This window comes from Petaurus breviceps, unplaced genomic scaffold (genome assembly GCF_028583685.1).
Source record: "Petaurus breviceps papuanus isolate PSGF00001 unplaced genomic scaffold, PetGlider_PUasm1.0 76, whole genome shotgun sequence".
NCBI classification, from domain to species: domain Eukaryota; kingdom Metazoa; phylum Chordata; class Mammalia; order Diprotodontia; family Petauridae; genus Petaurus; species Petaurus breviceps.
This window is the reverse complement of record NW_027186473.1, coordinates 23,869,192-23,892,319: the sequence shown is the minus strand read 5'-3', so window position 1 is coordinate 23,892,319 and position 23,128 is coordinate 23,869,192. Positions and strand designations below refer to the sequence as shown.

Here is a 23,128-nt window from a genome sequence, read left to right as displayed (position 1 = left end):
TTCTCTCTTACATATTGAGATTTTAATTGATTTAAGAGAATAATCATTTTTTTCTGTCTCAGCATGTTCTCAGTATTTATTATACAAAAAGCATATATAGCAGGTAAATATACATGTATACACATTTACATTCTTATTCACTGTCTTTCCCTAAAAGCAAGTGACTTAAGTTAACATATGCAATTTACTGCTATATAAGGCATAAAGTATTTGTCCTAGAGGTAGGAACAATGCTTATTTTAAAATATTATTCTGTTGATATCAAGGGACAAGACTAACCAACCATGTTAAAGACTACTTTTGTCAGACTAAGGTTAATCTGGGTAATACAGTTATTTATTCACCTATTTTGCATCCATTTCTTTAGCATTTACTGTGTTCAAGGTACCATACAAGCTGCTGCAGCAGAGATAAACATATAAAACAAGATTCTGAGTGTCCAAGAATTGATAATGTAATAGTGGCATAAGATCAGTCTTTGAACAAATACAATAGACCACATTTTCTAATTGTAACATGGGGGGTGCAGATAATAGTGTAAAAGGGAAAAAAGAGGAAAGAATTTCCTCTATTAAAACAAATGTTAATAGTGCTTTCAAGAAAAAAAAAACATATCATTTAATATTTTAAAATGATCTAAAGGAAAGAGACGAGTTTCCCTTGGAGAAGATAAGCAAATGTTTTATGGACAAAGGGGGAGTGGAAGTGAATTTTCAGGTGTCCTAAGATTTTGGTGGGTAGAAGTGGGGTAAGCATATTTTAAGGAAAAAAAGGATATCATTAATAAGTGTCTGGAAGTAGAAGGCATAAAGGGAAATGGAAACTTCAGTTTGAGATGTTCTCATTAGGAAAGTAGCGAAGCTGGCAATGGTTGGTCATGTGTTCTACGTGCAGTTGGGGGGTCAAAATATTGTCTCAATATGAGAGCTGTCCTCTAATAGCATGTATCATTTTTAATTGTCTTAACACTCATTGCTACATAACGTGATGTGTCTGATAATGGCAGTATAATAATTTTATGTACTCATTTACCAAGGTTATATTTATATCACCTCAATCTCTCCATATACACTCAGTTCCCATTGCACCCAACAGAATATTAGTAATTAATAATTGTGATTGGTTGTTATATTAACATTTGAACTTTAATAAAATATTTTTAAAATCATGAATAAATTAATAATAGTTTAAACCCCTCCTTAGTATGACTAGGCTAACATGCAAAGGGGCATATTTTTCCTAATCTATTTATCTGAAAAAGCATGTTAAATACATTTATGAAATAAAAAGTCTATGGCTTTGTTTTCTTTTTAGGTAAGCCAGTAATGATAGTGACAGAATATATGGAGAATGGCTCTTTAGATACATTTTTAAAGGTAAGATCTGCAATAGTTTTTATTCATCACAGCCATGATGCCCCCAAACCGATAATTTGCTCATTGTATTTCCATGTGAGACTAATACTTCTTCATTACCTTTCCAGAAAAATGATGGGCAATTTACTGTAATTCAGCTAGTAGGAATGCTGAGGGGCATTGCTTCTGGAATGAAGTACCTTTCTGACATGGGTTATGTGCATAGGGATCTTGCAGCCAGAAACATCTTAATCAACAGTAACCTAGTATGCAAAGTGTCTGATTTTGGACTTTCTAGAGTACTGGAAGATGACCCTGAAGCAGCATACACCACACGGGTAAGTTCTAGCAGTATCAATAACATGAGTTATTGATTTTGTTTTAAAGATGTTTATGTTCCTTAAAGCATAGAATTAACTTGAACCAAGCATCTATAATTTTGCCTTCTATTTTTTTTTTGGAGGGGGAAGGCAGGGCAGTTTGGGTTAAGTGACTTGCCCAAGGTCACATGACTAGTAAATGTTAAATGTCTGAGGTTGAATTTGAACTCAGGTCTTCCTGACTCCAGGGCCCTTGCCCTATTCAGTGTGCCACCTAGCCACCCAGTTTTGCCTTCTAATAACAAATTAACTAATACCACCAGATTTTTTAATTACTTGTAGGAATGTCCTACAATGTTATATATTTAAGTAATGTTACTGAAAAAAGTAGTTTCTTGTATAGAGTTGTCTTTCAAACATGAAATCTTTGGAAAGCTCCAACCATGAATCTCCATTCACACTGGCATATTCACCATGAATCCTCCCCTATTGCTTTCCCAGAAAAGAAGTTAGATAGCACCATTTGATCTGGATCATAAATTATCCTTTCTATAGAAAAATGCCTCTGCTTTTCTCCTATTTAATGTGTGTGTATTTAAAATTCATTCTCTGAGGCAGCTAGGTGGTCCAGTGAATAGAGCACTGGCCCTGGAGTCAGGAGGACCTAAGTTCAAATCTGGCCTCAAACACTTAACACAAAACTAGCCATGTGATCTTGGGCAAGTCACTTAACCCCAGTTGCCCTACCTTCCTCCCTCCATAAAGCAATAAAATAAAATTCATCCTCCAGGTACTCTTTAAAAGTCACCTTTCATTAGCATTTAATTCCCTAAGACCAAATCAAAACTGTTGCTTTTTTTAAATTTATAACCTCCATTATGTCAACTATGAAAACCAAACCCCATGACAGCATAGGTAAACATATTGTGAGAAACTATCCATTTAAGAGTTGCTGTAAGTCAACCCTTCTTTATTGAGAAGGAAGTCGGGGTTGTCTACCTCCCTATTTGTTGTTTCTTTATCTTTAAGTTTAAGTTCCCTCTAAATGTTTTAAATAGGTCACTTTATTCATCTCAATTTTTTTCATTATATCAATCATGTATAATAATTTTAACTATGAAATCTGAGGCAATTTTTAATATGAATCCATATCCTTCTCATTTATCTTAATTATTAGAATATTTTAAGCAAATTAAGAATTTTAAGCAAAGGCATTTTTGACCCATATTATCTACCTATTTGATTTAATTCACTTTACCTCATGGTTGTAACAAAGAATAAGTATGGATTTTTCTTAGCATCTCTATTAGAGTAAGATTTCAGCCAAGAGAATGATTAAATTTCTATTCTCAATCAAGGTCACTGATTGCTCAGAGAGCAGACATTATAGGGTTTCCAGTAGGAACCCAGTATGTCATTCCCATCTATCACAGCCTATATTGCTATCCCATTTTCCCATTGTATATAGATATGTCATGTGCCTTTATTTGTTAAAATTATAGCCACTACATTTAATTAATACTCTGTCACTAAGTTTTCCAGTTTGTTATTGGTGTAACCATACTCAGGTTTCACCAAGTCACTTTATTCTGTGCTGAATTCACAGTAAACAGAAGTTTTAGCAGAATTGGCATAGTTTTCTAAATATTTAGAACAACAAATTTCAATTGGTAATCAATTCTATTTGATAATTCTCACAGTTCTGGATTGTTTATTCTTTAAAGAGATAATAAAAATTATCTCTTTATAAAGAGATATTCTTTAAAGATATAATGCATTTAAAACACTTAAAAAAACTAGAAACACTATATAAATATGACCTATTAAAATAAGATTATTAATTTGAATGAGTGACCAATGGAAATCCAACTATATCTGTAGAACTCTCAGACATCAATTCAGTTTAATTAAGGATATTCTTACTAAGTATCCAATTGGCAGAGTCTTGTACTGCAGCCACTAAGGGAACTAAAAAAGATGTATGTCTGTCCTTATTAGACAATAGTCTCACAGAGTATGTGATGTACAAATCTCATATAAATAAATATAAATGATTAGAAATATGGTGAAGTAGATATAAGATATGGAACCAAAAAAGCTTTCCATATACTAGATATGGCATCTTATCAGTCTCTGAAACTGTCTCAGTGCCTCAGGCAATGCTTCAAGAATATAAATTGCAAATGAGTCATCAATCTCTACTCTCAGGGAAAGTTTCCACAAAAGGAATCTCTACCTATTTCTTCTCCATTATCTTCCACTTCCTGTGTATGTGTGTGTGTGTGTGTGTGTGTGTATAAATCTTAGTTCATAAGACAGTATTTTAAGAATCTTTATCATGAAGTGAGAGTCGGTATCAATATGTAACTATGAATATATCTTCTTTTGGAAATTATATGAAAACACTTATTTTTGTTAAAAAAATTCTTTTGCAAAATTTGTAAAAAAAAAAATTCCTTTGTAAAAGTTCTGTGGGGAAAGGGCTTTATGGTATCAGCAGCTGCTAAGAAGGAGGAAGCAGTGAGTGGAGGTGTCTCAAACAGCCTTCATGGCTTTATCAGAGCATAACTCTGGCTTTGACTAAGTAAAGGGCTTTGTTCCTGATCTTTATAGAGCCTGTTCATCTGGAAATGAGCGGGATACCACAAATACTTTCTGCATATATATTATGGCCCCATATTCATGGTATATAGTAACTTTTTTAGCACATAATTTTAAACATTATTTTCTTCTTTCCTCAAATGGAAATTCCAGCAGCTTATATCAGGTATTTCTGAGTAAAGGGCCTTCTTTTCTTTTTAATATGAATGGGGTTGGTCCTTTTCCTAAGCAAATATTTAAAATTGACAGGATTTTCTTAACATCAAAAATAAAAACAAAATAGCTTATAGAAGACAGTATTTGGTTTTCTGTTCACCTATATTTTTAAAGAACTAGGAAAAAATGCTTTCAGTTTGAACGAGACAAGATTATGAAAATTATTTCCTCTTTTAACTGAGAAAACTTTAAAAAATAATCCATTGTAATTATTATGCAGAATAATTTTACAAATGGATAAGTTGGTGAGATTTGTCTCATGCTTTCATTTCTTTTTATTTCCTTTTTGACCTAGTAATATCAAATGTGCTACCCACACAAAAATGTGCCAGGAATATAAAACCAGAAGAAATAAACCAAGAGTGCACACATATGCATGAGCTTCCCACCCATCCACCACTCCCACAGTGATGTATTTGTTCTCATTTATCTGGTCTTCAGGCATATCTTTGTCTCCTATTAAGCTCCTTAAAGGAATGTGAAGGACCATTCAAATCTCTGGATTGTTTTTTTAATTTTCAGTCCTTGTGAAATGAAGATAGTAAAGGAAGAGAAAGGAATATAAAACATTTCCATTCTCCTTGTTTATATCTAAAAGTTATGAAAATATTCTTTATACTGGTCTAATTGACTGCCTGCCTTCCCTTACTCATGGCCACCATTCAAACTAATGTAATTGAGATGTGGATCATATATGTGCTCTGATAATCAAATAGAATGTAAAACTGCAGTCCTTGCTGGACAGGCAAATAGTAGTCAGTCTACAAACACTCATAGGCTAAGGTATGCAGAAAGAGACTAAGTGTTGTCAAACAGATTTACTTTACAATTTTACGTCTCTTTCCAAAGCCTTTCAGGTGAGGAAACTGTATGCCTAGATGCTTCTAAGAAATGTGGATTGTTATTTTATTTATTTATATAAGTACTTATCTTTCCTAGGGAGGAAAAATCCCAATCAGATGGACTGCACCTGAAGCCATTGCCTTCCGCAAGTTCACTTCTGCCAGTGATGTCTGGAGTTATGGAATTGTGATGTGGGAAGTGGTTTCCTATGGAGAGAGACCTTATTGGGAAATGACTAATCAGGATGTAAGTACAAACCAAGTACACAATCTCTGCTTATCAAAAGTTTGGAGCTTTTGGTCCATTTTATTTTTTAAAAAGAGTTTAAAAGTATGAATTAGCTTGCTTTATCCCCAGTCATTCTCTGATAGAATTATTTAGCTATTTTGCATTATTATTCCATTTATATGGAAAAGCATATTTTATATAGATAAAATTTATTTTCATCAGATGGTTCAATTGTTTGACAATGATGTTTATCTCTACTTCAGTCAATAATTATAGTATCATAAATTTAAAGCTGGAAAGGTTCTCTAAAACCAAATAATCCAATCTTCTCATTTGACAGATGAGAAAACTTGACACCAAAGTGACTTGCCCTAAATGCCATAGTTTATAAGATCTGGGATTTGAGCCCAGGTCTTTGATTGGAATGCCTGCCTCTGCTACTGGACTTGGGCAAAAACAATAACTATTGTTCAAGCACTTTTAAGAAATTAACAAAATCTAATTGACATGAAATAATAGGTTTGACCTAGTTTCTCCTCTAGGATATGTATAGTTCTTATTTTGATTGAGAGTTCCATTTTGGTATGGGCCATGTGGCCTTTTCAGAGTCCTTAACTTTTCAGAACCTTAGTTTTCTAATTTATAAAGTCCTATTAATAATATTTGAATCATTCACTTCAAAGAAATGTGAATAAAGCATTTTGTTAGTTTCAAATTACTATATAAATGTGAGTTATTGATGTAGATGGCAAGACAACAGAAAGTATCACATAAAGTGATAATTATATGCTAAAATAGTAAAGCTATACAATAGCCATGATGGTACAGAGGTGATGCTGGTGCTGCTCACTTCACTCAACATCAGATCATGCATTTCTTCTTACTTTTGTCTCTGAAACCATCCTTTATATTATTTCTTACAAAGCAAGAATAATTTTTTACTCCAATTTACCATAATTTATTTTGCAATATCCCAATTGATGGGCATTTTTTTAAATTTCCCATTTCTTTACTACTACAAAAAGAACTACCATAACTCTTTATAAATATTCAAAGACTGTATCCTTACGTGCAAGGTATGGCATACTATGCCAAGGTGGAAAAGTTTTGGATGCCTGCCATGAATGGAATCCATGAAAGTCTATAGGTCAAAGATGAGCTGGAGGCTCATTCCTAGAGGGTTGGAAATCGGGTGCTGATATTTTTTCACTCATAGAAACTGACAGAAAGTATATACTAAAACAAAATATCTGTGTAGATATGTGGAGCACACACTAATTAATAGAAATCTGGAACATATTTTGTTTAATCTTGATAAACTACTGTGAAATCCTTGTTTATAGAAAGTCTGAATTTATTGCATGTAGTGAGATACTGAAGCTTAGTCTCATCAGTTATTCACCTGAATACCCATTGTTCAGAAAAATATGTGCCCTGTGACATTTCCTTTTCTGCTTAAACCACAGAGATTCAAGAGCTCTGTTTTCTACTAATAGTTGATTTTCCAAGCACATATCCACATAACGTGAAGGAAGCAATATCAGAGCATTGCAGATTCTTTATGCCCTTTATTATATTTTGCCAGAAGAGGTAGCACTTTCTAAATTGAGTTAACACTATTGATTTGAGTGTCAATGCCAAGAACATGCATAGCCTATAACAGAACTTCACGTGTAGCATGGATATGCTGAACTGGTGCCAGCCTGTCTGATACCCTCATTGCTGCCCCCCCTTTTTTTTCTTCATTAACTCTGAAAAAAACCTTGCTTTTCCAAATAAATAAATAAAGTGCTTCAGGCTGACAAATGTAATAAGAGATGGTAGAGTAAATGGGATTATGACCCTTGGAGTTTCATGATGAAATCCTCAGCAAAGGTAATGAGCTACATGATGCCTTGATAAATGACCAACTCAACCCCAGAATTCCTTTATCTAGATTATTGGCCTTTCCCTGGTGCAACCCTCCTACCCTATCCACACCTAGACAAAAAAAAATGTATAATCATAAAGACATAAGGTATTCAAATCACCACTTAAAGGTAAATTTTTATGATCCAAATGTGAATGAATCAATGATATTTTAGATCTAAGATATAGCCTGCATTTATCTTCCCAGTAGAAAGATCTTCCTATCTTCTCCAAATTTGTAATGCATTGCTCTCTTCTGCATACTACAATTCAGCTGTACTCTTCTACTCGCTGCTCCTCACATATGATGCTCCATCTGTCTCTCTGCCTTTTCCTGGCTGTCTACAATACCTGCAATCTTCTCTTTCCTAAACTAGCTCTCAGATTAACAATTTCCTTCAAAACTCATCTCCTGTGTCACCTCCTCCAAGAGCCTTTCCTTGAACCTCATGGCCAATTACTTTATAATTATCTTGGAAATACCAATTAAGACATATTGTCTCCTTCATTAAAAGGAAAACTATTTCTGGGCAGGGAATGTTTTTCTTTTTCTTTTCTTTTCTTTTTTTTTTAACACATTGCCTAATACACTAAGTACCAAAAAATGTGTCATGCTACACTTGGTATTTATTTTAATGTTCATAAAGAGATACTGAAACTTTTATTAATGGTAATATTAACAGTGATGCCCTCCATGTAAGGAGTAATGTTGAAAAATTGCAAATGATGATTTTTTCCATGCAAAGTTTAACATGAAACTTTTTTTACTGTAATTTCTATTAATTGAGAACAATTCATCTATCTTCATTCTTCAATGAAATGGAAGTTACTACTCACCCTTCTAGAAGAAAATCCATGGTATAATCTGGCTCAGTGTGATAAATGATAGCTTAGAAAGATATATTCTGACGGTAGCTCTGTTTCACCAGTTATTCTTGGGAAAAGGGCAAAACCTTATTTAATTGTTTGAATATCTTTGCATGAAGCATCAATGAGATGACTCAGGAATGCCTGATAAAGTACATTGGAAAGGATTGGTTAAGTAGGACATGAGGGACTTGGAAGACAATTCACTTCACTTCAAAAATGAGTATCTTATTTCTCTTAGTATTTGATCTTTTAGTGCATAAATAGTTTGTCACTTTTTCTTTGACATTAAATTAGGAGACACAAATTAAGACCAGGATCAGTGTTGTGTTGGGTGAAGTATAGATATAAAACAGGATCAAATTCCACATTATGACAAAAAAATTCTCATGAGCAAAACTCTATCCTTGTACCCTTGCAATCAAATTTGACCCAAACTTTAATGCCTATTAAACTACATTTTAGCAATCCTCTAAATAAAATGTAGGTATTAGTAAATTGGCCTTGAACAATTTTCAGTTCTTCTTATCTAGACCTTGAGAATAATGTTTCTGAACAGTAGGATGTCAGGGAAATTTGTGTTTCTTCTCTAGAACATTGGATTAAATGGCTTAAAATAATTATATCACTGTCTTATATATGTGTGCTTATGTATACAGATCCAAAAATAAAAAAAAAACATGAAGGCATTTTAATGATTTGATCATTGACAGCCTGAGTTTTCATAACATTTGGCTTCTTTTCTTTTTTTAACCAAAAATACAATTTCAAAAACCAGATTAAGACAAAATTTTGATGGTTGATTTTATATTGTTCTTGACAAGTGATAAAAATGATTTAAAATTATATTTTGTCAGAGTTTGAAAATAATTTATCAAAAGTATCATAGTGCTCATTCACTAATGAAGTCTATATGTGTGTACTTCTGTGTTATATGTGAGAAAGTGTGTACATATATGTAATGAAGAAAGAGAAAGAGTACAGAGGAAATACACATTAATTTTGGACTCAAGGGAAAAAAGAGTTTGATTCTTGGTTTGCCTACAAATTAGATTCATAGTATTTGGCATTTTTTTTTGCCTCTCTGGGCCTCAGATTTATCTATAAGATAAGACTGGATGTGATAATCATCCAGGCAACATTTACTTAAAAAACAAATTATATAATTTTATGAATACATTATGAGAAACTAGACCTATATAAACATTCCATGGCATCTTCCTCCCTAAATATAGATGTGTCCATTACATAGAATCACATAATCTGTATAGCCATTGTCAGATGTAGTCAATGAAAAGTCCAAAGTGGGGATAGTCCTGTATTGTGCCTTTTTCAAAGTTCTCCTCGAATAAGCTGAATTTCTTTGACATAGCCAACATAAAAACCCTATTCTTAAGTTGTTTCTGTTTAATCAGCAGTTTGTTGTTTTCTTAGTTTAGCAGTGTTATCTTCCTAAAAAAGTATTGAATTTTTTGTGTACTTGGTAAATTGGCGTAATAACACACTATATGAAATTCAGAGAAAATTTTGGCCCTGTGGATTTCAATAGATTATTAACAATCAAAGTTCTTGACCATTTCCCATGGAGTGACTAGTAAACCTATGTAGAATCATTCTCTAGGTCATTTGGAGATATCTTTCTACTCATTTGGAGATATCCATGTCCTGAACTTCTGGCAATTATATAAACACTGAAGAAGGCAATAAAATATTCCTTAAATTTATTTTCAAAAGTTTGGACTTTCAAAAGAACATTCTGCATGAGAAAACACTTTATCTCTGTAAGCTTCAGTTTTCTCACCTGTAAAATTGGCACATTCATTCTTTTTACCATCTGCCACATGACAAGGATCAAATGAGATAATGCATGTGAGTTTTGTAACTATAAAACACTCTTGAAATATAAAGCATTATCATTTCCTTATTACTCTCATAAGAATTGTTGTTCTCAATGTAATCTTTCAGTCCCTGATATTTGTAGCATGACTTCATTTTCTCCTTCCTAGTGGTGGTAAAATCTATTTAATCACATTTAATATCTGTTATTAGTTTCAGATATAATTTTGTCTTTATAGAAATATTTACTTATCAACAAATGTGTGTCTTTAAAAGAGTCTGATCTCTGACAGATCAAAAATGAATTTGTTCATCCCATTATTATTTCCCAGAGTTGGTACACTGTAACAATTTTCCTTAATTATCTATCCCTGGGGTAGTATTGGTGACTAATGACCCATATTTTGGGATTGGGTGGACAAAGAAGAACCACAGAAGAAAAGAGATAAGAAAGATCAGAAAGAGGACAAGAAGAAGTAGAGAACAATGTAGTAAAATCCAAGGTGGGAAATATTAAGGAAAAAAATTATTCTTTGTACCATTGAATGAATTGTATAAAATATCTAAACATTAAATGTTATTTCTTTTCCTTCTGTGATAACAGCTATCCTCTGAGGAAAACAATAATTATAAAAAAAAAAACATGGCTAGAGAATTTTTGATTATGATATAATTTAACAGGAATATTATGCCATTCTCCATTGCTATTTATATTTGATGCCACTTTAAAATTTAAAAAAATCTTTATCTGATTGAAATCTGTATTGTTTTGTACTGAAGAATTAAAAAAATCTGTTTTTTAAATAATCCACATTAACAGTCGTAGTCTAATTCCTTTAGAATAAATATATTTTAAAACCAAAACAGAAAACAAAAATATAAGTTTCTTCTTATGTGTATACATTGAAAGTCAACCATTGGGGTGGCTAGGTGAATTGAGCACCGGCCCTGGAGTCAGGAGGTCCTGAGTTCAAATCTTACCTCAGACACTTAACAGAAAATACTAGCGGTGTGACTTTGGGCAAGTAACTTAACCCCAACTGCCCTCCCAAAAGCAAAAAAAAAAAAAAAAAAGAAAGAAAGAATGAAAGTCAACCATTAAATATTCCACTTTTAATATTTTTGGTATTGTGCAGTCAGTCCAGATTCCAGGCAATATTCTGTGGCTGATTATGCAGCCAGACTCACATATTGAATGGTGCATGAGATAGTTATGTTCTTTTGCCTTTCACTTCTCTGTAATTTAGCACACAATTTAGTTTGATGCAAAATTGAAAATTAATTATTTTAAAATAAGTGCTTGTTTAAATGTCCATTACAAAATTACCATTCAGATAACATTTCTGGAAATATTTACATATTTAGAAAAAAAGATTAGAAAAAGAAATACTTATAGATATATATTTCTGTAAAAAAAATTGCAAATCATTTATTTTTAAATAGCAATAATTGTTCGTCATTCTTATAATTTAACTACATAGTTCATGTTTAGTTTTCAGGAATTTTGAAATTGATTTAAGATAATTTAAATTTGTTCATTTTGATTATGTTCATAACTTTCATGAGCCTCTCCTACATTCTTTTGGCCAGGAAAAAAAAAAAAAGAAAGATAAGGAACACAGTGGAAAATCTTTCCCCGCAAAAATCTTAAATTTCTGGGATAAAACAAAAAAAAAAAACTGCTTTGTCTTACTCAGGTAATCAAAGCTGTTGAGGAAGGATACCGTCTGCCAAGTCCCATGGATTGTCCTGCTGCTCTCTACCAGTTGATGCTGGATTGCTGGCAGAAAGACCGAAACAGCAGACCCAAGTTTGATGAAATTGTCAGCATGTTGGACAAGCTCATTCGTAACCCAAGCAGCTTGAAGACACTGGTTAATGCATCAAGCAGGTACAACAATAGCACAAGAAATTTTCTTGAATAGAGTAAATGTTGACAAATTTCATGCTAACTTTTTTCGTCATCATGCACTATAAAATCAAGAGCAAATTATTAGATTTCCAAATAAAAAGAAGTTCAGAGAAAGATAGTAGGGTAATTGTATATTGACCTATACATATATATATATATATGTTTATATGCATGTGTATATCTATAAATATGTATGTGTGCATATACATATATTAATGTGGTAGTAATAACATTCCCCTGCTATACTTGTTCATTGCTGGTATTTCTTCCATTCTCTTTTGGGTATTTTTAGATCTTTCATTAATTCTCTTTTCTTATTTTCTTTTTCATCACAATTGGTACTCTCTCTCATTTCACCTTTTCCCCAAAGAAAATCCTACACTTGTGAGAAAAAAAAATTAAGTGAGAAAAAAAATATATAAATTTGTGTTGTACTGGTTGTTTCTGAAAATTAATGTCTTATTATGTTCCTCCAGTGTATCATCTGGTCCCCAAGAGATGGGAGGCTTGCTTTATCATCAGTCTTAAGGGGTCATAATTGGTTACCGTATTTGTTAAAATCCTTAAGCCTTTAAAAGTTGCTTTCCTCTTTAATATTGTGGCCATGGTAGAAAGATCTCCCCTGGTTCTACTAACTTCTTTCTTCAAAAATATATTAATAAGCTACAAATAAAATATGCAGGAAATAATTAAAAAGAGGAAAGGCACTAAAATTAAAAGATTTGGGAAATGGTTTATTCTTAAAAAAAAATACCGATTCCCTATGTATATTAGAGTTCAGCTCTTAACTAGAGAAATTTGGTTCAGATATCTGCCACATTAAGTGTTTTACATCTAATTCTAACTACATTACTTTTGTTTGTAAAAAAAAATTCATATAATAAAAAATTGTCCATTTTTATGTCCTATGATGTTTTCTCTCCCTATATTTGATAAGGACCCTTTGCCATCTATAGTTGAGAGATATTCTATTCTCCTCAACTTTGTTTTTAACACCTTTTATATGTATACAAATCATACTTGTTTTTGTTTCTTGTCTAAGTGTTATACAGTTTGTCTATAATGGTACCACAGGTTTATAGCTAGAAGCAACTTTAGAGGGGCCATTTAGGCAGAAATAAAAAAAAAAAAGTGGTCTGGAAATTCTAAGTGACTTGCCCTAGGAAAAAATAGTTTTAAAATGACGGAACCATGATGGAAATCCAAGGCCTTTTGTTGAAAATCAAGTTCTCTGTTCCAAAGGAATTCTTAAAATACTACCTATACCATATCAATTAGAAGATCATGCAGTTTGATAATGCTTGACTTCTCCTTTCTGATTTGAAAAAAAAAATAACATGGCCCTTTCATGAAAATGTAAATATTTGCTGAGTTTGTAATAATTATAGCTGCCATTTATATAGCACTTCCAAGATTTTGAAAGTGCTTTAAAATTTTACCTAATTTATCCTAAAAACAGTCCTGAGAAGGGAATATTATTATTGTCCCTACTTTACAGATGAACAAACTAAGGCAAACAGAGGTTACCATAGTGACACAGTTAAATCCACTGAGAAAGATTCAAACTCAGGTCTTCCTAAATACAAGTTTTGTTCTGAGGCATGTAGTTATTTTTATATATTTATGTTAAAAAACTTGTAAAGCATATCCAAATATCTTTAATAGCCATATGCCAACAGGGACAGGTGAGAGGGAAAATTACTTTTCTGGAAGTTATGAAAATCAATTAACCTCTTAGTGGAAAACTTGTGATATATTGGAAGAGTGTTGTTCAGTTGTATGCAACTATTCATGACCCTGTTTGGTGTTTTCCTTGCAAAAGTACTGAAGTGGTTTGCCATTCTTTCTTCAGCTCATTTTATAGATGAGGAAATTGAGGCAAACAGGGCTGATTCATTTGCCCTGGATCATAGAACTACTCAGTGTCTGAGGCCATATTTGAACTCAGAAATATGTCTTCCTGATTTCAGGCCCAGCACTCTATCCACTGTGCCACCTTGCTGTACATTGTAAATCTACCTAAGCAATTAAATGCTTTATACCTCTTATGTCTGAGTGATTACTTTAAATTATGTTCCTCTTTATCTCTGTACTAAAATTATTTTATATACACTTGGAAAATTTATTATTGGTTACTAAACTTTACATGTAAAATTGTCAACCATTCCATGACTTGCCATGAAATTTGTATCATACAATTCAAATGACTCAAAACTGTGATAGATTAGCAATCATGGAAAGAATACCTAAAAGAGAGCCATTGTGGCATAATTGTCCACTATTTGTGTGCTTTCATTGCTGTAGTCTGGACTGACTGAAGCTGATTCCCTGGTACCCTAAATTTAATACTCGAATAAAATAAGACCCTCATTAGGCACTTAATTATTGTTTAGTTCTTTCAGTCACGTCCAACTCTGCATGGCCCCATTTGGGGTTTTCTTGGCAAAATGTACTGCCTTTTCCTTCTCAAGCTCATTTTACAAATGAGGGAACTGATACAAATAGGTTTAAGTTGCAGAAGGTTGCAGAAATAGTAAGTGTCTGAGATGAGATTTGAGTTCAGGTCTTCCTGACTCAAGGTCTGGCACTCTATCCATTGTGCCATTGTAAAGCCACTGATGAGCAGCTTTCCAGAGGATTGCTGTTGTGAACAACTTTCAAGGTTCTGATTACATAGTATAGTGAACACTCTTTTCAATAACAAATCAGAGCAAAACATTCACAGAAAATCAAGGTACAGCATTCACAATATTACAACTTTTCACAGGAAATTACAATACAGTATTCACAACAGCTTATAATTAAAATGGCCACATAGTTTTCACAAAAGTGGTCACAATATTTAGAAAAAAGAACAATTATCTCAAAGTACAATAGTCTTCCACTCATGGGGCACACTAAATTAACTCAGTCACTTATTCAGCAATCAATTACTAAGTATCATTAATCACTAAGTACACAAACCCTGTACCTGTGGGTCACTAGTAAACTAGTTTCATCATTACTCAGTACCCACTGAGAGGTCTTTTCATTTTGATTTGGGGCCAGTTCTCAGATTCCCTAGATCCCCTTCCATGATCCCAGATTCTACCTGGATTCACCAGACTGTCACCTGGGTTCAATGGCAGACAGCTCCCAGTTGTCTGGGTAGGTCCTGCTCCACAATGAAGTTCACAGGGTCCAGTCCATCTCAAATCCTTCAGAATTTCTGCTCCCAGGAATTCAAGGCTCAATCAAGTCACAAACACAAAAAGTCCCTGCATCCTGGTCATGCTTCCTCAGTCTTCTGAAGCTAGTTCAAAAAATGAGAATCACCTTATCCAGCCTGGGGGAGGAGGCTCCTGGGTTCCTGGGCTCCTGGCCTTTAGGCCTCCTGGGCTCCTGTTCAGAAGAAGCTCCACCACCACAAGTTCTCAGGAAATTCTGGCTCAGTTCTCGATTCTCTCTTCTGTAGCTGGTCTGCCTCCAGATTCTTATCCAAAGAAATTCTGACTGTGCCTCTCTGGGGCTTTTCTTATATACACAAATCATTAGCTTCCTGTTTCAGCCAACACCTTCCTGTCAGCAACAAGAGGCAGGAGTTCATACCTCTCTGTCCCTAACAGGATCTTGATCAATTACCAAGTGCTTAGTACCTGCTTACTTGCCAAAATAAAGGGGTCAAATTACATTACCATTACAGCCATCAAGTTGCCCTGTCCTCAGACACTTAGCAATCAACAAAATAATTTTTATTGCATAGAAGATACTAAATAAGAATATGATACTTAACTTGGGTAGATACAGCCCCTCTTCTTTCTGTATAAGCCACCTGACTGATTAGCTGAGTAGATAGAGGTGATTTCCTCAACCTTTGGGCATCTGCTAAATCTGAAATCAGGTTGACTCCACTTTGGTAGTCCTTTTTTTGTAATAAAGTGAATAGTAAACCATGTCAAACTGTGTAAGGTCATCAGAACAGTATATCAAGAGTAAGGCTAAAACTGATTCAGCTCACTGGGTCAGTCCAATCTTGGAAACAACTCCATTCCCTTTTATATAAAGAAAAGCCTAACTAACATAGAAGGGGAAGTAAATACTCACTGACACTATTCCCATCAAAGGCCTGTTGGTACTTTGTGTATTTTCCTTTATTTCTAAAATTTGCATTTGCTTTTACCAAGAAATACTGAAATATTTTATTCTCAAGACTACAAAAGAATAGTCATGTCTTAAAGATAGCTTATATCACTATATTATCTTCTACTTCCCTACTACATTACATACTTTCCTACTGTGGCATCTTCCTTCTATTGCCAGAAAGGAAGCGGCAGCAAGAACCCAGAGTGGAATTGACAGCACATTAACACGAGTTTAGAAATGGCATAAAATGGATAAATTAATTTAAATAAGTATTTTGTATATTATATGAAATTTGTTTACTAGGAAAACGCCATTTTACAAAGCAAGAATGAATCTTCTATGTGCCATTAACTCTCTGAAGAAGCAATTGGAGAATGAATCCCATTAGCAATTAGTTTTAATGTCATTTCCAACAAATTAGCAATTAAAAAGGTCTGAGGTGACGCTAAATATGAAAGACTTCTATATTTTCTTATCTTGGGTACTTTTGATTTGTTATCATTGGTTAGTCACATTCAGACTTATAAAATAATAGTGCAGGAAAGCAAATTAACAAAAAATGATTTCTTACTATTATGATTGTTAAGGATTTATTTACATTATATTGTATTATGACTAGATTTGATTGCAAGTGATTCCATTTAAAATTGACTTCAGCCTTATTCATTAGAACAGTTCATTATTCAAATTTCATTTCCCCCTCTGTGATCATCAACATTCCAGTGTAACTTGATATCATACCAGCAAGACAGTCTGCTTTCATCTTTGCCCAAGGGTTCAAAGTTGTTTTTTTGGTTCTTAGGTTCTACAGTCAGGGCAATTCATTCTAAATAACATCATTTTATAAAGCTGCATTAAAGTAATGAATAATGTTCAGTATATCTATGCAGTTTTTTTGTTTTGTTTTGTATAGATCAGAAACAACTGACTACCCAGGACAACAGTCCCAGTGTATACTGTTCTTGAAATAAACAGATCCAAGAACATATTACCAATGTATTTGAAAGATCTGTTATTTGATTGTTTAATTTGATTAAATTAATTAACATTATCTATTTTAAATTATAATTTATGTCGTAAATTATAAATAAATTAATTTAATACATATTTGATAAATCAATTTATTGGTAAATCAATAGATAAATCCTAGTTTGTTTCTTGAGGTACAGAAAAGTTACATAAATAGCCCAAGGTAACAAAACATCTATCAGTCAGGGATGGTACTTGAAACTATGACTTCCTCATTCTACAGCCTGCATGAAAATTATCTAAATGTACAACGTTTGTGAATTCATATAATTCTCATTTATATATTACATTTATATGCTGAATTGTTGACAATTATTTTGGATCAGATTCATGTTTTCTTTATGTTGAAAGTCTATTGTGTTTAACCCTAAAACTGTCTGTATAGTTGTTTATTTTTTTTTGAAAGGGGTGGAAGAAAAATATTTTACCTGCATATGAAAAAAGTCATGGTAAATATTAAAAAAAAACTTCTTGATATGGTTGAAAATACTGATATACTTCAATGATAAAAGAAGTCATTCATAATTTTAATGTATTTTAGAGTATCAAACTTGTTGGCAGAACATGGCCCACTAGGAACTGGGGCCTACAGATCAGTGGGTGAATGGCTGGAAGCCATCAAAATGGGACGATATACAGAGATTTTCATGGAAAATGGATACAGTTCAATGGATGCTGTGGCTCAGGTGACCTTGGAGTGAGTAATTTTTTTCTGATAATTTTCACATTATTTGTGGGGAAAAGCAAATGGTTTGAAAACCAGTATGGACAGGGCCAAGGGAAATCAAATAATCTTTGTCCATGCACAATAGCTTCCAAAGAAGCTTCATCTTTTTTTTTGTTGTTGTCTGTGTTGTTGTTAACCAATAAATGCATGGTAGAAGTCAACTTGACGTCAATATCACGTATCTTCAGTACATTTGCTTCTTGACCTTAAGCAAATAACATTTGGGTTTGAATAAATGGAAGACTAGTTCTCTAGTATAATGCTGCTTTGTGTTGTGAAAAGAAAGATGCTTTTTTTCTTGACACAGACTTTTTTTACTACATAAAATAAATGTTACATGAATGTAAATACAAAAAAAAATGTAAGCACAATTGGTATGACTAGTCCTAGGAAGTCACAAAAAGTAAGGTACTACACCTTGTCATATTGACTCTGTGTAATGATGCCCAGGTAACACCTGACTTAATAAAACATGATGTTTTCTCTTTGGATTGGTAGGTGATGTAATTTGCATTTTAATAATGCAAGTATTCATCAGACGCTACCTTTGCTTTACTATTTGGTGCAAGCTCTGTAAAACGAATTGTGTCCTTTTCTTTTTGCACGTAAAAGATTTAATTGACCAAATCCTATGAAATAAAAATCACTATAATTAACTGGTGAATTCCATAATGTTGTCTCTTTGAATTTTTATTATATTTTCTGTATGTACAATTACTTTATCTTTTTTTATTTATAAAAAAATGGTCTTTATTAGGGTGATTCAGTAGAGGTTTTTTAAAGTTAAATTATCAAAGTTATAAAATTTAATGGAAACTTACTGTAAAGCACTTATTTTGAAGAGATAGTGCATTTATAAATTTCCATGTTTAAATAACATTAGTGAAAAGTGGTGAAAATGTAGATTAGCATTTATTTTTCAATTTGTGCTTTTAAGAGTTACCTGGAGTAATGAGAGGTAGATTAAGTTATTTGCCAAGACTCACACAGCCAGTAGGTATCAGATTTAGAATCTGAACCTAGGTCTTTCATCCTCTGAGGCATTGCTTGGAAGAGAGAGCTGCCCAAGAGCATTAAAATCACCAATTTTAAAAAAGAGAGAGATTATAGAACAGTGCTAAAATTATTCCAAGCATTATATATGCCTCATACTCCATCTTCCACACATTTCCCATGAAGCATTCTCTCACCAACCTTGTAATTTTAACATTATTGCACTCCTAACTGTGGCCAAGATTATGTAATTTCCATAGCTTCAACATTTCTCATACTCAGAACCCATTATTAAATGGAGCTGAAACCTGAGTTTGTCCTATTCCCAAAGTTACTCTCTCCATAATACACAAACAATAGCTACCTAATCTCATACAGAATATATACACTCTTAGTTCTGACTCTACAGGATTTATGTCAGTGCTACTTTGCAAATAATGGACTAAAAAAAATGACTGATTATTTAAAGACATTTCTATATGATTACTATTTAATTTTTCAGTAAAATGTCATTTTAATTTATTAAATTCATTATTTGTCATTTTATATTAAAATGATATTGTAGGTATTTCTTCTACCCATTGTCAGATTAATTGTAAATGTATAATAAACATATTTGCATTAAATAACGTCTCCTTTTGTCATTAAAACTGCTATATACTTAACTTTTTTAAAGTTCATGGCCTATCTACTCTTCCTCTCATCATTGAATTCACATTAAGTAATCTTGCAACACTTTCTAAATTCCTTTCTTACTGTGGGGAACCACTTCCTTTTATAAACAAAAATTTTATTTGGATTTTTTATATTTCCCATAGTTGTCTTGTCATTTTAGGTTTTTATTTTCTCCTATTTTATTGCTTTTTTCTTTAACTGGTTATTTCTTCTTTTGTTTTCAGATCTATATTTTCTCTTTCCTATTTAATTCCTGTTTTACAGTTGATCTTGCACCTTGGTTCCCTGCCTGATTAAATAGTCTTGACTGACTACAGGGCTTTCATATCCTTTGCCTTCTTGCTATATAGTCTCCACCCAGTTATTCTCCTTTCTTTTTGTGTCATGGATAATTGGGTGGAAGAGTAAGCTAAAATTGAGGCTATTATGAGAACTACTCAAAGACCTTGATAATTATGTTTTTTGTCAGTCTCAATAGTAGGCAGACTTGGAGGGTCCATAGATAATAGGGGAACTGGGGAGTCGCCATTCATAACACTGACATAACCACACATGACCATAAAGAAATAGCTGTTAGGTGAAAACATTTGTCTTAAACTCACATCCCTTTGCTCACTGTCCCTTTTCCTATGCTTTACTAATTTCTAGACAGTTTTCATTGCAAAATAATGCTAAATAAATTATAGAAAGAGATGAAGAGGTTAAGCATATGGTCAAGATTAGAAGTGGGGAAATAGACTTATCCATTCATATTGCTGGTTCTTAAAAAAAAAAAAGTTAACAAGATACTCCTAAACTCCCCAGCTGTTGATAAAATAAATTGGAAGATGAGCAAAAGGAACAAATATGCTTTTAGAAATCAGACTCTCATTTTATGCAATCATTATTTGTTGTATTTAAATATTAATTTTTATGGGGCCTATCATCAAAGCAAAGAAAGGACTACACATAATAAACAAACAAAACATTGTGTCCTGAAACACTGCCAGGGCAGGGAGGAAAACAAACTAGAATTTGAAAGGATGCTTCTACAATATCCCCGGATACATATATCCACATCAAATCTCAACAGGCTCAAAGGCCCTGGATGCCAAAACCTAATCAAAGCAAATAAGTATTACCTTGTCCCATCCAACCCAGTTTTAGAGGCAACCTAGACATGGAACACATCACTCTTTATACCATCACTGGGTAATAGGATTAAGAGTTGAAAGAAATCTTAGAAATTATCAATTTCAATGCCTCATTTTACAGATGAGGAAAGGGAATGTGAGAATCTAGGTATGTAGATTGTTGTAAATAGACAAAAGAGAGATCTTGTGGCTCACTCATTCTACTATGCTCAGTGTAAGTTACTGCTTGTGCATCTCAGAACCTAAATATTGCTATTTGATGATATCAAGTATTCATATGAATACACATATAAATATTATACTCATATTCATATTAACACCATGACAATGGCAAAAACATGTAGTGTGCATACAATACAGAATTGCAGTACTGAAGGGCCTACAGGAAGTTTTTGTGGTCTAGGTGAGCTGTGAACGGAATCCAAAGATGTAAGTTAAGGAAAAAATAGCAGCTTAATTTCTGAATTGCCAATCAGACCTACACAGTCAACTTTTGATTATTTAGATAATGGACACAATGATAACATATACGGAAATAAATCATGGACAATGACAGTATAGGCACAGAAAATAAAAGTGATGATGTGTTACTCTTATTTTTAAGGGTATGTATTTTATATGGTTAAGCTGCACATGCTTTTATATAATGAAGTCAAATATTTAATGTGACCCATTTCAGCTCTTTTCAGCAGAGAGAAAAGCATCATAATTAACATTTTCATAATATCTACATATGTATAATATTCTACACATTACAAATGTGGGTATAACCCTCTAGGAACTTCTCATCTATATAAGCAAAAATGTGGGGTAAGTGTTCCCCATTCTTTAGCTCTGACTTCTAATACAAATAGATTTATACTGCAATCTCAATAAATAGTTTAAATCAGCCTGAAAATTTTACATTGTCCAATTTAAAGTTGTAACTGTGGTGAAAGACTCAGGAGACATACCAAGCTTTAATGTGTATGTATTTAATCATTCTCCTCCCTTCTTTTATCCAGCCATTGGTGGTGGGTCTAGTGAGAAGTGATAAGCCTCAGAGCTGTGTAAAACAGAAGGGAGAAATACAAGGGCTATGGATAATCCACAAACCAGATAAGTCAGTTCTAAATAATTGAGTTGGCTGAAACATGAATTTAACTTTTTTTGTTCTGTTTTTCCCACTCTGCGTGTTTAAAGATTTAAAAATCAAACACCCTTCTCACTGGTATGAACTAAAAAAATTTTGTAGAAAATCATATGAGATGTTTTCTGGACTTTAATCTCACCCAGTGGCCTTTCATCATGTTCATAGTTTTCCCCAAACTTGTCATACATTGTAAGTTGAGTTTGAATTGTACATTATGTGATAATGCTATTCTCATATTGGAATTCATAAGCCTCTATTAAAGTATAGTTCTTATATTCATCAGAACTGGTCTTGAGTATTACTTAAGATTACATGGGGTGTATGGTAGAAATTAAAGTACCTGATGATTTTGGGTGAACCAAAGCAAGACATATATACAATCATCTTCTAGCTATATATTACCTGGTGCTATCTAGTACAATAAGGCCAATAAAATGGCACAGCTGGGCTCCTAATGCAAAAGTACTTATTGAAGATCTTTAGAAGTGATGCCTATGCCAAGGATTTAGTCATAAAAACAATTTTTGTTTATTTTAAGTTTCAATTTCTTACTACTATTGATTTATTCAGTTGAAGTATAATTTAGGAATAAAATTATGAAATCAAAATGAAAAAAAAGTGAAAGAAATAGTACCAGATATAAAAGTAAAATCAATTAAAAGCTAACTATTTTATGGAACTTTCTTATTACGTGAATACATAGAGAATATATTTAAGGCCATACTCACTGTTAAAGGTATTTCAAATTTCTATCATATCATCATAAGAAGATTGTAATAACAATTTTCAGAAAATCTGAATAAAAAATGATAGAAATTATCATTGCAATATAACAATTTCTCTTCTACCATGTATTTTAATCTTTGAATTTTATAATGTCACCCATGTATATTATTTAATTATGATGCAAATATTTCTTAAAACTTTCTAGCATTTTTTCAGAGCTAGATAGAAAAAAAAATATTAGCAAACAGTTGAAAACCATAGAACTATTAAACATATTTCTGTCTTAGAAGCAACACAATGGAGTAATATAATTCACTAACTTCCTTCCTCTGATAAAATGTCTGTCTGTGGAAATAGGTGTTTGTATCTTTTCTTTATGTACCTCAGTGGTGCAAAGAGCAAAAATGGCTTGCATAATAAAATGCTACAATGGTTTGAAAGAAAAGGAAGGAAGGAAGGAAGGAAGGAAGGAAGGAAGGAAGGAAGGAAGGAAGGAAGGAAGGAA

The 23,128-nt window shown here is 32.8% G+C and overlaps 1 protein-coding gene across 4 annotated transcripts in view; it reads left to right on the top strand.

Moving 5' to 3' along the window:
• EPHA5 (EPH receptor A5) overlaps positions 1-23,128 on the top strand; it is a 520,714-nt gene that overhangs the window by 489,249 nt on the left and 8,337 nt on the right. For all 4 annotated transcript variants that reach the window (XM_069105317.1, XM_069105316.1, XM_069105315.1 and 1 more), the window contains 5 exons: positions 1,315-1,376; positions 1,484-1,693; positions 5,432-5,581; positions 11,872-12,065; positions 17,779-17,934. In XM_069105317.1, coding sequence (XP_068961418.1) covers positions 1,315-1,376; positions 1,484-1,693; positions 5,432-5,581; positions 11,872-12,065; positions 17,779-17,934 — 772 coding nt within the window. The remainder of the gene's footprint in view (positions 1-1,314; positions 1,377-1,483; positions 1,694-5,431; positions 5,582-11,871; positions 12,066-17,778; positions 17,935-23,128) is intronic.